This window comes from Danio aesculapii, chromosome 23 (genome assembly GCF_903798145.1).
Source record: "Danio aesculapii chromosome 23, fDanAes4.1, whole genome shotgun sequence".
Classification (NCBI taxonomy): domain Eukaryota; kingdom Metazoa; phylum Chordata; class Actinopteri; order Cypriniformes; family Danionidae; genus Danio; species Danio aesculapii.
The window spans coordinates 14103616-14124794 of record NC_079457.1 but is presented as its reverse complement, the minus strand read 5'-3'; the positions used below and the strand labels follow the sequence as shown (position 1 = coordinate 14124794).

Sequence of the window (21179 nt, the reverse complement as noted above, 5' to 3'; positions counted from 1 at the left end):
GCAATATTTGAAGAACCACAGCTGAAGAAATGCTAAATATATTTGGCTGTTCAGTCATGTTGTTTTCCAGAATGAGAAAGAGGATTTTGAATATTTCATGAAGAAACGTTGCGACTTTGCTGTTTACTGTTAAACCAATATTATTTATTCATTCATTCATTTTTTTGGCTTAGTCCCTTTATTAATCTGGGGTCGCTACAGCGGAATGAACCGCCAACTTATCAAGCAAATGTTTTACGCAGATGCCCTTACAGCTTCAACCCATCACTGGGAAACACCCATACACAGTCACATATATAATACGAATAATTTAGCTTACCAATTCACCTGTACCGCATGTCTTTTGGACTTGGGGGTGAAACCGGAGAACCCTGAGTAAACCCACACAAACACGGGAAGAACATGCAAACTCCACACAGAAATGGCAACTGACCCAGCTGAGGCTCGAACCAGTGACCTTTCTGTGATGCGTCAGTGTTGCCCACTGTGCCACCGCGTCGTCCTAAACCTGTATTATTTATTACAAATTTTTATAGATAGAGTCAACAGAATTTTACTAAATAATTCCTGAAAGTGAAAACTGGCTTCATTTTCTCCATTGGGAATTTAAATAACTGATAAACCCTTTTTATCAGAGCTCACAACAGGTCTGAGGTTATTAATTGATTCAATATGCTTTGGTGGAAAGCATCTGTTCATATTAATTCAATATATGATTTATATACACATTACCTGACAAAACTGTTGTCGTCAATCCCAGTTGTTAAAGCAACAAATAATAACTTGATTTCTAGTTGATTATTTGGAAATGTGGCAGAAGGTCGATTTATTTTATTTTATTTTATTTTTTTTCTGATGAATCATCTGTTGAACTTCATCCCAATCATCACAAATACTTTGTCTATTCTTTAAACTATTGGGACCTACACGCATACCCAAGATTCTCACAGAAATCAGTCAAGTTTGGTGAAGGAAAAATCATGGTTTGTTACATTCAGTATGGGGGCGTGTGAGAGATCAGCAGAGTGAATGGCAACATCAGCAGCCTGAGGTATCAAGACATTTGCGTTGCCCATTACATTACAAAACACAGGAGAGGGCAAATTCTTTAGCAGGATAGCGCTCCTTCTCATACTTCAGTCTCCACATCAAAGTTCCTGAAACTTTGTATGGATGCAGTCGTCCAAGCTCATGGGAGTCAAACACAATATTAATTATTACACCAAGACTTTATATTCTATACTGAATATACTTTATATTCTATACTGGACATTATTTCTGTTACATGACAAGACTTTTGTCTAAGCAAAGTCAAACCTTACTGTCCTAATTAAATAATTAAAAATCAAGGCATGATCATATTTTATTTTGGTAAAATAAGTGTAATCTAGAGGCTTTTGCCTTTCATATAAGACACATCTGATACCAAATGATCAACAAGTTATTATTTTTTGCTCCTAAAACTGGGATAGGCGACAAGACATTTGTCAGGTAGTGTATTTCTTTGTGATGTTATGAATTCTCCTTGTAGCTGGTTGGTTTGGTTCATGGTTATAATGTTTTAAAATCCCTGTTTTTAAATGTAAAAAATACTATTCTGAGGAAAAAAAGCATTGTAAAAATATGAGTCATCTTATTTTCTGGAATGCACAGGCATTTTTAAAGAATGAATGTCATCTGACATTATAACCAAGATGCCTATAAACAACAAATTATTTTGCTTGGAGGGATTTTTCACCTAAAAATGAATGTTCTGTCATTATTTACTCATTCTGCACTTGAACACAAAAGAAGCTATTTTGAAAAAAATTTAACTATGGATGTTACCGGTTTCCAGCATTCTTTATATTGTCTTATTTTGTAACCTAGTTGCTAATAATGTCAGATGTGTTCGGTTGAATACATTAGTTAGATTAAATCCTGAGTCACAATTTCCCAGGATGCAAGGCAGTATTTGAGGAACTTCAGTCAAAGAAACATTATGACCTAGTTGCTTAGTAATGATCAAATGAAACATGGTTATTGACAGTGGTTCAGTCATATAATTTTCCAGATGGCAAAGCAATATGTGAAGAATCCTTAATGAATAAACATTGTCAGGTTCTTGTGTAGTAACGCTAAACGGGCTTGACTACAGTGCTCGAGTCACCTCATTTCAAATATTTGCTGTACGTTTTGGGAAATAAATTGGCTCGGCCACTGCAGTCAAACAGTTTTTGTTATTAAACACAGGCTAAGCATGTCATTTTAAGAGATTCTTTAAATACTGCTCAGTCATATTCTTGCATGGAGATTTTTCTTGTCAAAATATTAAAAAATTCTTAAATCAAGAAGAATTTTCTAGAAAAGCAAAACATATGGTCTTGTTTTATTAAGTATTAAAATGCCAAAATTAAGTGAGTTTTTCTTTAAAACAAGCAAAATAATCTGACAAAGGGGTAAACTAAATATTCTTGTCTAAACTAAAAATAAAATTATTTTGAGTTCCCCATTGGCAGATTATTTTGCTTGTTTTAAAGGTGAAAATCTAGGTATACCAAGGCATAGTAGAATAATAAAAGATCAGTATATGGAGATGGGCATACTGTTTCCTCGTTCTCATATAAAGTCCACGAGTGTAAAACTCCAGTGAACAACGGCCCAATCAGAGGACAAAACAAACTGTGACAAGACTCACAGGCCATGCTCTCTGCATTTGCATGGATGCCTACTTTAGGTCATTCATCCGGACCCGACGAGCAGCTGACGTCGACATTTAGAGAACACTATTCATACAGTGCATCCGGAAAGTATTCATAGCGCTTCACTTTCCCCCCGTTTTTTCTTATGTTACAGCCTTATTCCAAAATGGATTAAATTAATTTATTTCCTCAAAATTCTACACACAATACCCCATAATGACAATGTAAAAAAAGATTTTTGAAATTTTGCAAATTTGGTAAAAACAAAAAACCTGAAAAAAAAAACATGTATGTAAGTATTCACAGCCTTTGCCGTGAAGCTCTAAATGGAGCTCAGGTACATTCTGTTTCCACTGATCATTCTTGAGATGTTTCAGCAGCTTAATTGGAGTTCACCTGTGGAAAATTCAGTTGATTGGACATGATTTTATATAAGGTCCCAGGTTTGACAGTGCATGTCAAAGCACAAACCAAGCATGAAGACAAAGGAAGTGTCTGTAGACCTCTGAGACAGGATTGTTCCACAAGGCTGGGGAAGGTTACAGAAACATTTCTGCTGCTGTAAAAGTTCCAATGAGCACAGTGGCCCCCATCATCCGTAAGTGGAAGATGTTTGGAACCACCAGGACTCTTGCTAGAGCTGGCTGGCCATCAGAGGAGAAGGGCGAATAACCTAATGTACATGTGAGTTTTCAGGTTTTTTATTTTTAATAAATTTGCAACAATTTCAAAAAGTCCCTTAGTTATTTTAAGTGAATATTTCACTTACTATGTATGTGGGACTTTTATTTTGAAAACATGAGTCTCAAATTGTTTATTGTGCGTTACTGGGCAACGACAGCACGAGGCATGTTTCAAACTTGCCTCAGGATGCAAAATGTTTTTTATTGTGAAATTTGAAACGTGTGTTTCAACAAACACATGTATACTGCTGAATCGTGTCAAATCACTTCGCTCAACTGTCATGTTTTCATCATACCTGTCAACATTGGGATGTGAAAATAAAGGACCCCCCCCCCCAAAAAAAAAAAAAAAAAAAACATAAATATGTTCATGTGAAGCTGTTTCATTGTAAATAAACAGTTAAACAGTCAGCAATATATTTTATTGTTATTATTTACCAAAAAACCCCAAAAATAGTATACATTAGCAGCAAATGAATTAGCAAACAGTTCAGTTTATTAAAATGAATAGCTATTATAAAGAAATTGAATCAAGTTATCAAATCTCATTAATCTTTTGTTCACTGTATAACTTACACATTCTGATTAAAGAGTATTGAATGAATCTCTCATTTATTTAGATTTTTAGTTTGATTGCATTAAATAACAGGTGTCGCTTTAAAAATGCCCACATCTAATGTTATAATGAAAACATTCGATTGCTTTTCGAAATTTTTATGCTCATTTAGGACAAAATTAGTTGTTTAGATCGACATCTTTACATGTTGTTGTTATTATTATTATTGCGTGTACATGTTTGTTCAAAAACAAACCAAAAACCCAGACTTTCGCTCCGTTTCAAATCAAGTGTACAGAATCCGTTTGGGAAACAGCATGTATTTATTACTATGAAGTGCGTCAGCTGACAGTCACGCACCGCTATATGACTGTTTTGAGGATTGCATAGGATGGGGGATGGCACCGGTAATAGAAATTTAGTCTTTTCCACAACAGATCTGATGAGAAAAATAGGTTAACGTTACTCTGATTGGGTTTATATTTGTCCGTGTTCAGTGTACATCATGCTCTCTCTCTCTCTCTCTCTCTCTCTCTCTCTCTCTCTCTCTCTCTCTCTCTCTCTCTCTCTCTCCTCTCTCCTCTCTCTCTCTCTCTCTCTCTCTCTCTTTATCTGTATGTGTATCTGTAAGGGCCCCTGTTTACACTGTCAGGTCTTCTGATTTGTTGCCTATATCTGATTTATTTTTTTAATAAAAAAATATTGTCTGTTTTAACGTCTGTTTATACGTGACCCATATCCATTTAATGTTTACACTTGCCATACAATTCATGACATTGTGCATGCATAAAGGCGGTTCTAGCATCTGCGCCACACTAGCCAAGTTTGAAAGAAATTGTCTTGCTTTTAGCTCTGTGCAATATGCGAAGTTCACCTAACTTTAAAATAGATTTTGAGGCAGAGGAGGAGGTAAAGGGCCATCATTGCAGCTTGCGCCTGTGATTTATATATGGTGTCCTGCGCGGACTCATCTTCCAACAGGGCAAGAAGGCAGGTAACTTCTGCCATCGACCACTGACCACTTTCCACCTCCATGTTTCCTCTGTTGTTTTTGTTGTTGTTTACTACGTCGGCGTCTCCACACACGCTCTTCCTTCTACGTCATTAAACTGCGAAGAAGTACCACATTGTCGCAAGTTTAATGACGTACAAAACGGAACACCTCAATAAATCCATTCTGCCCGTTTACATGACAGTTGCAATGTCACATATCCGATTTATATCTGATTTATTTCCACATATGAAGGAGGCCTGAAACCTATCTCTGAATATTCGAATGCATGCGTTTTTTCTCGTGTTTACACAGTTATAGAACAGATCCAATCTGTGTCACAGATGAGCAAAAAATCAGAATTGGGTCACAATTAACTGGCAGTGTAAACAGGGCCTATGAGTGGCAGAGCTTATTAATATTCACGACACAAACCATATATTGTCAATCATGGACTTTCTGATTCTATCTGTATTTTATGGAGTAATAAATGAGCTACTAGAAACATTTCTGGAGATTTTTTTGAACTTACCGAAGCCTTAAACCTACTATGTGGATTTCAGAGAACAATTTAACTTATTAAATCAATACAGTATATGCCACGTTTAAGGAAAAACTTGCTTAATTTTGGCATATTATTACTTAAAGGGCACCTAGTTTACCCCTTTTTTAAGATTTAATATTAATATTATGATTCTTCTGAGTGTGCCAGTCTAGGTACAGTTCAAAACACAATTCAGATTTTTTATTATGTGTTAAATTTTATTATGTGTTAAGTTTTATTTTGGGGGCGTGTACACAGGTCGTTGTTTTAGGGGTGTGTTTTTCACATGAAAATTAGTTTCGAATTCCCACCCAACTTAACAAGGGGGCGGAGCCAAGAGCTTTGTGTATGGCAACAGACAGGCAGACAGAGAGAAGCAACATGAGTGTGAGGACCAGCATTCAGCCGTACATGTACGACTCAGACACAGACCAAGCAGAGACTACTGTTGAGGAATCAATATTCCTAATGTGCCAGAATGTGTCAGAGTGGTAGTTACAAAATTATTTGTATCTTTGTAAAGATCATAATGATTAACCGGTTTCACTATTAACCGCGCTTTGTCACGGTTAATTAATCATAAAGGCTTCTCAACACCGTGTTTCTGCACAGAACAAAACTGCAGAAACTAAACAAAGTTATGCCAACTGTGTGCTAGTTTAAACCTCCGAGCTGTAACACGGAGACTAATAACCACGCACACTGGATTAACTTTGACTGGGGCTATAACTAAGGGATGTTCGTTATTTCCAATGGAGGGATGCGCACGCGAGGCAACGCGCTCACTTTCTAGCCGCACCTAATTGAGATGACAGGGAGCTTCTGTGACTGCGTGTTTGCAAACCCACCTAAAGTTACAAACAATGGCACTGACGAGAGCGATCATGTGGTGATTGTTTATCTGCCAGCCGAGGTCTCAAAACTGCTCCAATTGGTCCTCCGTTTTTATGTTGCTAATTGAAAAAAATGGACTGGGTGTATTTAAATCACCCCAATATGATGGTCTATACCTATACACATTTCTGTCCAAACAGCTTGAAAAGTAGAATTTTCACCATAGGTGCCCTTTAAATGATTATTATTTTTTTGCTTGTCTAGAAAATGCTTCTTGAGTTAAGAATTTTTAGAAGTTTGGACTAGAAACAAGACAAAAAAACTAATTTGGAAAAGCATTTTTGGCAGTTTACCACAATATTTAAAGAATGACTCTCAGTGAGACATTTTAACCTAGTTGTGTAGTAACACCAAATCAATTTGGTTGATTACCGTAGTTGAGTCACCTTATTTTCCAGAGAACACAGCAATATTTGAAGAACCTCAGTCAAGGGAACATTATAATGTAGTTGCATAGTAACGTCAAACAAATTTGCCTGAATACAGTGTTTGGAACAAAATGTATTACAAGGCCGTGCCTCCATTAATAATAATGCGTGGTGTCGTTTTTATTTTCAGTGACTGAAGAAAGTGGCATTAGATGCAATATTTGTATTCTCTCTGTCAAACCCTGCATTCAGAACAAGAGAATAACCCAGCCACCTTGACAGCTTTAGAGAGATAATTCCTCCCTATTTGACTCCCTCACTTTGTTCAGTTCCTCTTGCTTTGTTCATATAAGCTGTACTAAGAGGGTTGCTCACTCACTGGCTTGAAGAATTGCCTTTTTGTTTATTCACTTTGGGCCCAGTGATTCGGGGGAAAGAGATGGAGATGAATGTTTTGGGTACATGCTTCATTATGATGCGAAAACAAAAGGATTGCAAAGGGAAATATTAACACTGGGACGGCATCCATGGTGGCTTTGCCGGGCTGATAATTTAACGCCTGTGTTTCTCAAAAGAGAGGATTTGTTCCACGGTGTACAGTCAACGTTGTTCGCATGCGGCAGATTTACACCTCACTGTCTTTCAGACTTAATTCACATTTCATTTTGAGACGGAGGGAGATTTATTAAGTACTTCCAAGCACCATTTCCATTTTGTCCGTTTATATTAAATCTACGTTACCAATATTTCTCTGGACGATAACTAAGTCCTTGTGTGCAAAGGTATTAGAGCACATGCTTGGGTGAAGCATTCTGAGAAGTGATTTATTTATTTATTTTTTTACCCTGGCCCATGTAAGTTTATATACGCAGAGATGAGAAAGCAATATGGGTTATTTGAGGATATGTGCCCAGTGATGCATATTTGAGAACCGAGAAATATGTGCTTGTGGGTACATATGGCTGCATTTTGTGTGTAAAATGGACGCTACGGTCCAATACCGCTGACTGCTTACCTCTGTATGAATGACTTTGACTGGTTTGCTCGGTAGCTCACCACAAACAATGTCAGACTTGGGGCCGCAGTGTGGACCGGGGTTAGAGTCCGGTGAAGAGCAGTTCCAGAAACCAGGTAAAATTAAGCGTAAAAAAAAGCACTGTGGGATTGTGGTAGAAGCTCGTGGCTGCTATGGCTTTTCTATTTTGCTTTTTAAAACACAATTGGTTAGGTTTAGGGAAGGGGGTGGATGGGTCAGTCGATATCATTTCTCTCACGCACATGCACAAGAAGGACATTGAGACTGACAGAAATGTACACAGCGGTCTCTGGTGGATTTACAAGAAATGTCACATATGAGAAAATGTGCTCCAGTAATATATTTGAGATTGTCAAAAATGTACACAGCGGCCTCTAGTGGATTTGTGAAAACAAAAACTGCAAGAAAATGTACCCCTGGGTTCTTAATTATCGATTCTCAAAAATGTATCCCTGGGCACATATTTCCAATGACCCTTGGTTGGGTGAAAGAGGACCAAGTTAGAGCCAGTTCACAGTTCAAAGGATGGATACGCGAGAGAGGCATAGTGCGTTCACTTTTAATAATCAAACATCTCCGCGTTGTGCGGCACGACGAATCGATTATGAAATTCGTTGCCAACGCTTTTAGTAATCGATTTTAATCATTTCGTTGTTGGAGCCCTACATTTGTCTATTTGTTTCTGTTGGTCTATTTTGCAGTTTGACCAACATCTGTCGGTCAGTCTATCTGTCTAAAGCTCAGCATAGAGCAAACTGACATTAAAGAGCTAACTGACTATGTTGTTGCCTCGAATTGGCTGCACCTGGTCCCATCTGTACCAAAAAGCTGTATTTGAACACACCGAATCTGAAATGAGAATGCATATTCTGTGCCTGCACGAGTGAATGTATCTTTCAATACCTGCAAGGTAACAGTAGTCTCTATCGGGGCAGACGTACTAGGGTGGCACGGGTTGGTTGTTGCCACACCTGAGAAAAAGCATTGCCACCCCATCTGCTACCCCAGCACTGTTAACCCAGTGTGGTTAAATAAAAATCAGTTTCATCGATTAATTTACAGCAGACATAAGTATACCATAAGCCTGTAATTAATTAAAATAAATCTAGTCTAATAAAGCGTTGTCCAAACAAATGACTCTTATGAACTGCTTTGTTTTGGTGAATCATAGCAGCCAGCCTTCACTCCTCCATGTTTCCAGATATAGGCCCATCCAATTTCTCTTTGTCCCCCTACCCATTTTCCCTTACCTTTCCCATTGGCCCTTAAAACAGAGTATAAAGGGGAAGGGCTTCAAAATTTACCCCAAAGAATTGAACTACAACACCTGCACATGTCATCATATGTCATCGCGATCTCTTCATACGAGATTGATCACGACTGCTGTAGTTTATTCCAGTTCCGTTATTTATTTGGTATTTGTCTTCAGGAAATCCCTGAAGGCAGCGATATCATGTTATCATAATGATATGATGTGGCAATAAGCTCGTAACTGTACTGGGCATTTACACCCTGGCCATATTCATCAATGTAAACACACAAAAACAACATTAAAATTATAGCAGACACTGTAAAAAGATCATTCCCAGCCACTAGACTTTTCTGACAGGGTATTGGAGTGTCATCGAGTGTCAGAATGTTGTGGGACTGCTATACAGGAGTTATTAGGAATTATAGATTTTTTTGTTTTAGCGTTTTTTTTGGTGATGAATGTATTAAAACGTGTGTTTCTTTGTTGGAGAAATTTGTAATAATGAAAAAATTTTATAATTTTTGCATGTCTTACTTCCGTGTAAATGTTTGTACCCCTTGGTTTCGAGTGTGGTCCTGAAAAATCTCAGTTTCAAGGGGTATCTAGCCCTTCCCCTAAGGGCTAAGGGTAGAATTGGGATTGGGCCGTAGTCATTGATTATAAGTGTCATTTCATAGGACTTGTTTTTTTTAATGCCCAACTAGTTTGTCTGTCTGTCAGTTTACATTTTAGCTCGTCTGTCTGCCTATCAATCTACATTTCTCACTATTGGTCAGTCTTTTTGTTCTGTGTATCTTCTGCCCGTCTATTTAGCTTCTCTATAAGGGATAGTCTACATAAATGTTTATGAATTTCTTTCTTCTGTTGAACAAGAAACAAGAAATTCTGAAGAATTTGGAAACCACCAACCAATGACATCCATAGTAGGAACAATGACAAAAAAAATACTATGGTGGTCAATGGCTTCTGCTTTCCAACACGGTTTTCCTTCTTTTATGTAATTGTAATCCTACTTCCTTGCTTGCAAATATCAATTTCAGTTCTGCATCCTTTTTGCCCCTACGTTCAAATTCAGCTATAGAATCAATACCCCCCAAATGCCATTGATGGTGCACAACCAGTAGGGAAGTGGTTAACTAAATTTATGCCACAAGTATTCCGTCAGGGCACGAAGGGGTGGTCCACATTGTGTCAATCTCCGTCGCTGGCTCAGGGCAGACACAGGCTGTGAGGATTAATGGCGACCCAGTGCTAATTACTGTGCGATCATCATAATAACATTCTACATTGGGAGCCCCCCTCCCACCCATACACACACATACGCACATTCACACTCCCTATCTCGCACGCACTGAGGTTACAGATGAGCTATCTTCTGTCTAATAGCAAATAGGATCAACTCAGTGTGTCAGATGCCCCAGTATTTATATTTACCTCATTACAAGGAAGCGCCGTTTGCCAAAGGGATCAGAAGCTGGCAATAAAAGGCGCACAGAGTGTTTGCAGTCAGGCTTTACTTGCCGTGTGACACAGTCAGACCATGGGAGTAGGATAATGCAGGCAGTTGGCATGTCTGCTCAAGACTGCTGTTACCCCAGAAGGGGGTTTTGTAGAGGGTGGGGGGATTTCGGGAATGGGTTCGAAGGGGGTGTATCTTCATTACAGACCTCTTAGAGGTAAGGCGAATCCATCCTGCTACTCCTGTTTCCCCTCAATGGCAGGTGCAGCTGAAGAAGTCTATCTCAACAGCACAGACGAGCCACCACAGGAACGTTCTCCACACTGCAAGTGGCGAATGGCTTTTATTGCCGCAAACGTGGCGTCCCCCCCCCCCCCATATCTTTTTGAAGGTTGCACACATAATCGCCTAACATCCATAATTTCTGTGAGTTAGCGCCGCTGAAAGCAAAAGCTGTAAACAGCAGCATTCCACCACAGTTTTGAATTAGCGCTAGCGCTCTCTAATCCCGCTAAAGCTTCTCCAGTCATGTCTGCGTCCCGCTCTTAGCTGCCTTGCACTCTCTAGACAAGATTTTTTTTTTATTGCCCCACCGTTTTTCAGCCTCCCCCCTACTTCGCTCTCTTTCTCCCTTGTCACTAGTTGCAAAGCACTTTGAAGCACTTGAGCGTGGGTACGAGATAATAATCCTCCTGAAAACCTGGCAGCCAGGCTGACGTGCTGTCAACGGGAGCTCTCCTTCTAGAAATTCCCTAACCGGCTGCGGCAGGTTTCACCTGGACCAGTGGCAGATATCTGGCCCTTTCTTGCCTGGGGCACCAACATTGGCATATCTTAAATTAATTTACTTCAAAGTATTTAAAATTATTATTTTTTTTCTCTTAAGCAGAATTATGCTTTTTTTGTGTATTTTTCATGCCGTGTTGGGTGTTCGCTGATGTAAGGGGCTGCAGGGGTGTAATAGCTCATTGACTCTGTAATGGCGAGAAGCAGAGAGGTGGAGCAGCATTACAATCAAGACTAGGACTTTTTTTTGCATGCGTTTTTGCTGTGTTGCATCTCCATATGGTAATGCAAAAAGTAAATGCTGATGCGCTGAAGAAACGTCTGCTTATTCAGCTTATCAATTTTTCATATTTATGTTTCTTGCTTGTTTCGGTTAATCACCCAGAGGAAGTCTGGACATGGTTTTTAAGATATAAACAATGCCTTTCTTATATAACAGATCATTTTTTGCTGTTTAAAGAGAAGACCATCTCCTACATATTTGTAGGTGGATTAAGTCTAACAGAACCCGAATTGTTGACAGTGATTTTATTAGTTTGAAGTATTACATTTTTGTTTGTTATTCTCAATCCTTGGCACACACTGTTATAACAGCAGGGTAGATTTACATTAGCAATTCATTAAGATCTTACTTTAATTGGGACATAAAGTTTAGGAAAGTTTGGAGTTTGTAAGACATGTAAATGTGACTCTGGGCTACAAAAGCTCAGTTTTTGGAAATTGAGATTCATAGATCACATGAAAGCTGAATAAATGGTCTTTCAATTGATGTATGTTTTTTTGGGTTAGGACAGAATTTGGCCGAGATGCAAATATTTAAAAAAATCTGGAGTGTGACGCTTAAAAAAAAAAATCTCAGTATTGAGAAATTCACCTTTTAAACATTTTAGGAATGCACACAACTAATGATATCATTTTTATATATCTACAGTAGGAAATTTGCTAAGTATTTTATTTATAATTATTATTTCTTGTATTATTTTCTATACCTTAGCAGCATGAGGCTAGTTTTTGTGGTCCAGGATCACAATACTTTCATAAAGTAACAAAAAATATAATAACGACCTGTTATAGAATGAAGTAAAAAAACAAATATATATATATATATATATATATATATATATATATATATAATTCATTCATTCATTTTCTTTTCGACTTAGTCCCTTTAATTTATCTGGGGTCACCACAGCAGATGAAACTGCCAACTTATCCAGCATATGTTTTACGCAGTGGATGTTCCTTCCAGCTGCACCCATCACTGGAAAACATTCATACACTCTCATTCACACACATGCACTATGGACAATCTAGCTTAACCAATTCATCTATACCACAAGTTTTTTTGGACTGTGGGGCAAATCGGAGCACCCGGAGGAAACCATTCAAACACGGGGAGAACATGTAAACTCCACATAGAAATGCCAACTGACCCAGCCAAGGTTCGAACCAGCGACCTTCTTGCTGTGAGATGATCGTGCTACCTGCTGCACCACCGTGACACACAAATATATAATAATTTTCATAATTAAAAATTATGAATTCAAGTAACTTTTTTGTTGTTTGTTTGTTTTTAGTTTATTTTAATACATTTCTGTGATGGCAAAACCTGCATTTCCAACAGTCCATTACTGCAGTCTTAGTGGGACACATGATCATTCAGTAATCATTCTAGGTTGTTGAGTTATGTTCTCGTGTAGGCTACTGGGTGGTTTTTAATGATTGCTTTCTTTATAAGGTTAAAAACCTTTTTTTTTTTTAAAGTCCGAAATTTTCATGTGTGTTTTTATTTCGTATTCATATGCAAAAAATCCGTCATGTAAACAAACCTTGCACACTGAGTCTGATGTGTATTAATTATCATTACAAAGAGGCAAAACATTTCAGAGTCAGTTTAAGCAGTGTCCACTTTGTTCTACTGTCTTTCCAAAGTAGAGAAAAGAAAGAGGAATGAAGATGAGTACCTATAGACATTATAATAGATGGTGGCCGTGTTGATGTGTCGAAGCAACGGAACGAAAGATGACCATTTTTTATATGTAATGTCTTTGGGCAGTATGAACAAATGTATGGACACACATAAACACATTATGGCACTGTGTTGTCTAAAGTTAGCTCAAATGACGGCATTTTGTATTGAGCTTTTGCTTGTACGTGGGTTTGAACTGTCAAACACTTCTCCAGGTCTTTTTCGGAATGCGAAAAACAGAAAACAACAAACCCAGTTAATATTCTTTTATAACAGACAAGAGGCAGTGTGTCATATGATTGACTAACTTGAGTTAATGTATTTTTTTGTATTTTTTTCTGGACGAAAATTTCAGATTCAGTGTCCAATAACCTTAACGCTGTAGAAAACTAAATGCATTTGATACTGCTATTCTGCCAATTATTGTTGCCTATCCTGAATGAAAATAAATCTAATCCCACCCCCCCCCAAAAAAATTAAAATATTATAAATATATTATATAGCACAACATTATATGAAAAAAGGTTTTGCTTTGGCTCTATGATTCCCCTGCACTGTTCCCTGTCTGTCACAGGAAGTGCTCGTCCTTGGGAGGAAATCTTGCAGCAAATGCACCGGCAGCGAAGCATAGCTGCCCGATACAGATTAAAATGCTGATTGGATTAGAAATGCAGTGGCTGTGACTGAAAAGGCGAGGGTGTCACCGACGGGCAGTGCCAGGCAAAGAGGAGAATGACAAAGCAGGTGCCAGCTGCGTGATATAACCAACAAATCCCTTCCTGCTGCGATGCTACAGGAAGGGCCGTTCGACGCTAATGCATGCAAGGATGCAAGAAGGTTTTTTTTTTTCATTTCGGTATAGCCCTTATCTTTTACTCTCCAATTTCTCATTTAGAGTCGTTGTTCATTCTAGCGAAACCCATCCGGTGTCAGCTGCTGAATAGTGGCTCTGATGATGGTCAGATATCATTATCTTGCAACGAAGGGCTTGAAAAATGTCACAAAGTGCTTTGAAAGTTTCCAAAGGCCCAGTGTAAATCTCGCGAATCTAAAACAATCGCTTGTGGTCTGCGCGTAAGTGTTTTTCATTTACAGAATTAGGGTCCTAAGCTCACCGGCCCTGGCAGCAGAGCTCTTGTTATTGAGGATTAGTTTTGTTTTACAGCATTAAGTGTTTCCCGCTGGCATGAAAATGACCCCGAATTGAAGATCTGTCAGGGATCGCTCCCTGAAAGGATAAAGGGATTCAGAAATGTATTTGGGTCAGTGTGCCGGTAATCCTGCTAGACAGCATCATATATTTTCACACTTTATTTTATGTGTGATAAAGGTTCCGCCCTCAGCACGTGCTGTTTAGCATTTGTTTAGAATGAGATTGAGTCATTTGATAGCTGCCTGGTGATGGAGAAAATGTTTTATAAATGCATTACTGCATGACTGCCCACATTTACATGTCAACGGTTCTTTCTCAAATCTGGCCTGGCCATTGGCTACATTCACTCTGTCAGTGATTGTAAAGCACATTTGCTTACTGATTTCACTCTTATGCTGTTTTATTTGTGACTATCACCTGTAACTATAGCAAGAGACTGAAGCAAATATCAAAAATACGACGCCTTACCATGTTTGAGTAAAGGTTTAACTTACACACAGTTTTAAATATAAAATATAAGAAAGCTTTTATATTTTGGCTTTTCACAAAAATATGATAGTGAGTATAAATCGTGCTACTGTGTAAAAATGGCCTTAGAAAGTTATATGCTTTGGGGTATTTTTGAATTTTCAGACACACAATTGTACATACACATATGTATGAAATGAAGGTTAAAGGTGACCTATTATGCTTATTTTTAAGATGTAAAATAAGTCTCTGATGTTCCTAGAGTGTGTATGTGACGTTTCAGCTCAAAATACCACACACATTTTCTTTTAACTTATTGAAACTGCCGCTTTTAGGCTTTGATCCAAATTGGGCTGTTTTGGGGATTCATTCATTAATTTTTTTTTTCGGCTTAATCCCTTTATTTATCTGGGGTCGCCACAGTGGAATGAACCACCAACTTATCCAGCATATGCAGCGGATGCCCTTCCAGCTGCAACCCATCACTGGGAAACATCCATACACACTCATGCACACACATACACTATGGACAATTTAGCCTACCTAATTCACCTGTACTGCATGTCTTTGGACTTGTGAGGGAAACCGGAGCACCTGGAGGATGCATGTAGACATGGATCACCAAAATAAAGAATTAAACTTTACATGCATGTTTTGTCGATGTTATGGGGAAAGATCATTTATAATATTTATGCGTCATTGTTGTAAACTTTTGAAAATGATGCAGTTATGTCTAGGACTGTTATTCTGAGGGCAGTTCCACACCCAAAAACATGGTGTGGCAGAAAACAAAACATGATTGGTTGGTTAACCTGTCAGTCATATAACATTGTGGGCGGTCACTAAAGCGCTAAAGCTTTGGTCTGGCTAGTGAGACTAACAGGGGACAGACATGTTTTTTCTTTCATAAAATAGACAGTAGTAACACATTACATTGCAGCTAAAGCTTGTTACTTAGTTGCCAGTGAGTTGGTTTCTTATTCTAGAAAGTGTTTGATTTGGGCAAAAATCTCATCTAAGAGTGCGTGTTTTTGCGCAGCTAAAAGGCCAGTGTTCCTCCAAAAAGGCTCTGTGATGAGACCTTTTTCTGTCGGTTCTTTTTAAAAAATGCAGAGAGGCCATCAGTGATCGTAAAGCACGTAGTCATTGCCCTTTTTCATAAACACAGCACTTCCATTCCCATCAACAGACACGTGTGGACACGTACCCAAAGTGCAGGAAGAGTCATTATTATTTTTCTTCACATGCTGTAAGAGATGGACTGTAAATTTAACTATATGTAAAGATGCTGTTTACATATTCCTGTGCATTTTTGGTTCTGTAGATCATTTGCTTTGTGCCAAAACTGACTTCTCTTATTGAAGTGTTGGATTTTCTCCTCGGTTCGGTTTGCATTCTTAAGGCAAAAAATTTAATTGCACCAAAATGTGTTCATGCAAGTCATGCGAGTAAAACTGTCCTCTCATCATACACACACAAATACTCACAGACACAGACACTCATTGACAGACAGCACTTGCAATGAGTTTATTCCCAAACTAAATGATTTTTAAATTATATTACAAAATTAATGCATTATAAATTATACATCATAAAATACATTTAATTATATTACAAAATGTATGTATATGTGGGGTGTATATATTTTATGCTTGGATGCATACGTGATAATTTGTGTGTGTGTGTGTGTGTGCTTGTGCTTGTGCGTGTGTATGTATAAACAAATGCATGAAAAAGAGCAATTGCATTTTTTTAAAACTCTTTGGTTTTCAACTCCTGTAACTAATGTTCACTCACAGAATCAGACTGCTTTTTATGTAACACATTTCCCGTTATGAATGTTGACACCACATGGTTTGTTGTTTGTTGAACTAAAGAAGAAGATGCATGAGGCTTTGAAACAAATTCTCCAAATGAGCCAGGAGTGAAACCACTTTTAAAGGGGACCTATTACGCAAAAATACCTTTTAGAAGGGGTTTAAAACTCTGTTGTGTGGAAACAGTTTTTGTGAATATAACCAGCTTCTAATGGTAAAATTTTATTAATTATATATTTTTTTATAATCGCACTTGATTAAAAACACTTGATTGATTGATTTATTATTTTTTCCTGTTGTACATGGCTTTTAGAAGGAGCGAAAGTCTGTGCCTGCTAGTGACGATCTTCCCCCTCAATAGCATAGGCAAGACAAGATTTCAGTCTTGTCTTTGAATCTGCTACTATGCTGACACATAGGCATTTCTAGCTCTGCCCTCTTTTGTAAAGAGCACCATCTCATTTATAGCGACAGTCACCAAAATGGCCGAATTAGAATCAAAGCCTAAAAGGGACCGTTTCAAAGAGTTATACAACATTATTTGTGGGGTATTTTGAACTGAAACTTCATAAACACACTCTAGGAACATCAGAGACTTATTTTACATCTTGAAAAAAAGGGGCACAGAATGTCTTTAAATGCAGAGCAGCCTTTCAGAACCATAAATAATGCCTTTTTAGTGCACAAAACCCTCTTAACATTAGCAACAATCTTAGGAAAAACAAAATGTAAATAATTAATAAATCAAAGCATAACTTTTATTTTGCTCAAGCTAAAAAAAAATAGTTTTATATGTTCATTTTATCACAACCTGAGACAGCTGTTTCCACATTTGCTCGGTATTACTGCTGCTTAACGCTTCATTAAAAGCATTAAAAATTAAAAGCAGTTGTGCTTAAACAGCCAGACATTTTTCTTATGTGTATGAATGTGTAGAATTAGAAAGATGAAAGCTATTAAAGGCGTTATTATGCTTTTTACGTTCTCTACCTTTATTCCTTTAGCATGTATTGCTGCTGTGTGAGCATGAAAAAGATCTACAGGTACTTCCAATGAAGCTTTTCACTATTCATTGCTATTCCCAACTACCGCAAACTCCTCAATTGTAGTCCTCAGTATGACGCACACATCACAATATTTCATTCTAATTCCTGCATTTCTAAGTGGGCGAGGGTGAATATAGAGTCTACATGTACGTCAGGGTGTCTGCTTGTCGGTTTAAACAGTTGTAACCAGGTCTGAATTTGTCCATGTAAAGCTCCCCATCAGGCCAACACGCATCCAATCATCAACAATCCATCGCAATATAACTTTAACAAAACTCTATTTACCAGTATGGTTTAATTATCGTCCTCACAATAATATTTGTTTAAAAGTTCTCTGTGTATTTATATATGCATTTATGAGGACACTGACTTGGACAGACCGTTGTGCATACATTTAGGTTGCTCGTTTGACTATTTAAAAAAAATATGTGGCTAAGAAATAACTAATAAAATATAATAAAAAAATGTCCTGCATAAGTCTGAAATCTTATTCATGATGGTCTTAAAAAGGCCTTTAAGTTTTAAATTTGACTTTGTGAAAACTGCAGATACCCTGGTTCATTCACAGTAGGGCTGCACAATTTTGGAAAAATCCAACATTGTAATGTTTTGTTATTCTGGAATAATTTATTGTGATATCAATACAATTTCACAAGATGACTTAAATATCTATTTGGAAAGAATTAATGCTTTTGAATTGATAAGAATGATCTGTAGGGGAGCGCATCTGCAATAAAATATAATAAACAAAACCTGCAAGCAATAATAATACAATAAAGAAAAAATACAATTGAAATAAACAGTGTTTTATTGTTTTCTATCTATCTGCAGCTTCAGTGAGTCTATCTGCATTTAGATATATAGTAATTGAATGATCAAATATAAAATAATACTGCATCGTCTTCATTGTGTAAATAATTCAATAAAATACATTTTATTAATTTCAAAATTAATAAAATGTCTTATACCTGAATGCTTTAAAGTCCTTATACAGTCACAGGCCTGAAAAACGCATGCAAATGATAAGTTATAATCTAGAGTCAACAATGATCATTGTGATATCGATGCTGAAATGATATATTGTACAGCCTTAATTTACAGACGTAATCAGCTTTGTTTTTTCACTTATTCTTGCATTTGACAACAGGAAGAGAACTTTAGTTCAGCTAAATAGACAGACAGCTTTTTGTGCTCTCCAAAAACCGATCTGTATCAAGACTTTAAAATGCCTGCAGATGTTTTGTTTGTTGTTGCCAGACTCCGAGCCCTCTCACACACACATCCTTGTGATGATTTTAATATTTACAGATGGCATTTTATATCCCCCTACTTCTAAATCCAACCCTCAAAGAAAAATTTATGAGTTTTACCTTTTCAAATGACTTGTCACTTGATTTTTAAACGTGTTTACCCATTGGGACCTCAATTTAGACCTCCACAGTGACCATCAATCTGTGAGCATTCAGGTTTAGGTCCCCACTGAGATATAAAAACAAGAACACACGCACCCACACATTTGCACACAGGGGTAGACTCCATGATTTAGGGACCATATGCGCTTCCAGGCATGGGACCCTAGCGTCGAAACTCAATACATTCTCTTCCTCTGTAGATTTTATATTATTATTATTATTATTATTATTATTATTATTATTATTATTAATTTAGTATTTTTTCTTTTCTGTAAATTAACTGCATAATAAAAATATTTTAAAGTGTAACCTTTATCTTATTAATGCAAATTAAATAAGTAATAACGTTAAAATCCTAATGGTTATAAACAGATTTTACAACATATGATTGAAAATGATATGAACATTTATAAAAGAGCTATATGATTAATATAGGCTTCCTGGCATTGGTCTGGGTCCCTTAATTCCCCGGGGCCCTAAAAGGCTGCTTACCTTGCTTATTGGTTTAGTCATGTAATGACTTCTATACTGTACAGACTGCATATTCTATACCCCAAACCTATCCTTAAACCTAACCCTCACAGGAAATCTGCTTTTTTATATTGATAAATGCTTGATTTTGTGTGATTTATGAGCCATTTTTATCATGGGACCAAAAAAAATGTCCCCATCAAGTATTGAGGTATACCTTTTGATGACATTTGGTTCCCACAATGTAAGGAATAAAGCTACACAGACACACAGAGAAATTGAGTGTATTTTAAGCTGAAACTTTTTTTTTTACGCACAGACACATTTTTGGGACACCTGAGGCTTTTTTGTCGTTTTGAAAAAAGGGCATAATAGGAACTATTCAGCTGCCTTTAAATAATTCATAATCTAGAGTTACCAAAAGGTCTCTTGGGATAACTGTATAGTTCAGCTTCATTGTCCAACATTTGTTTTGTTTTTTAATTGTATATTTGTTTTACATATTGGGAAAATATAAACGTGTACAAGAGAGTACTACTGTCTTCACCCCTAAATCACTAAATACCCCCCGCCCATAATGGTTGTAGATCACGGAGATCTTGATGTGTGCAAATTATATCAAACACAAAAAAGCAGGATAAATAAATGCAACTTTTCAAAAGTGCCATAATTGCCTTCCCAAGACTCTTTTCAAATATATTTGCATTACAAAGGTTTGGAACCTGTCTGAAATGTTTATATTTATGAAAGAAATCAGTGCTATTTATACACAAAAGGTTGCAAAAAACATTACCAGCAATTTTCTGCATTATTATTTTTTATCATGTTTATGCTCATTGTGTTCTAGCAGTCATGCAGAGGTTCATCTCATAATTAATATCTTCGTTGTTTGTTTCAGAATGAAGAACGCTTCAGGTCGTCTGCCGAACAGTTCCACGCTGCTGCAACCAGGAGCGAAGCCAATATAAAGTAAGAGATTGTAAAATTGTCACCTAATCATAATGTAAACATTTTATATTATTAAAATGAGCAAGCTGGAAGCAAGAAGGTCGCTGGTTCGAGTCCCAGCTGGGCCAGTTTACATTTCTGTGTGGAGTTTGCATGTTCTCCCCATGTTCGCGTGGGTTTTCTCCGTGTCTTCTGGTTTCCCCAACAGTTCAAAGACATGCGCCATAGGTGAATTAGATTAACTAAATTGGCTGTTGTGTACGAGTGTGTGTGTGAATGCGAGAGCGTATGGGTATTTCCTACTACTTGGTTGCAGCTGTAGGGGCATCCTCTGCGTAAAACGTATGCTGGAATAGTTGGCGGTTAATTTCGCTGTGGCGACCCCTGATAAATAAGGGACTAAGCCGAAGGAAAATGAATGAATGAGCTGTAGGGATAGTTTTAGAAAGAAGAATTAAATTGATTAGCTAGTAAAATTAGACACCCAAAGTAAGCAAACTTTAAAGCTACTTTTTTTGGTGTCAAGTGGGTGTTAAAGTGATCAGACAACAAAGTTTCAAGTTCCAAGATTAAAAAGTTGATTTACCAAACAAACATGCCTGAAAAGAAACGTGCTTATTTTATTCTGCCTTTATAACAACCTCA

General features: G+C 37.3%; 1 protein-coding gene across 3 annotated transcripts in view; it reads left to right on the top strand.

Annotated features, from left to right (window-relative positions):
* Positions 1 to 21179, top strand: part of chchd6a (coiled-coil-helix-coiled-coil-helix domain containing 6a) — a 133685-nt gene that overhangs the window by 46358 nt on the left and 66148 nt on the right. For all 3 annotated transcript variants that reach the window (XM_056449708.1, XM_056449711.1, XM_056449709.1), the window contains one exon: positions 20485 to 20555. In XM_056449708.1, the coding sequence (XP_056305683.1) occupies positions 20485 to 20555 (71 nt within the window). The remainder of the gene's footprint in view (positions 1 to 20484; positions 20556 to 21179) is intronic.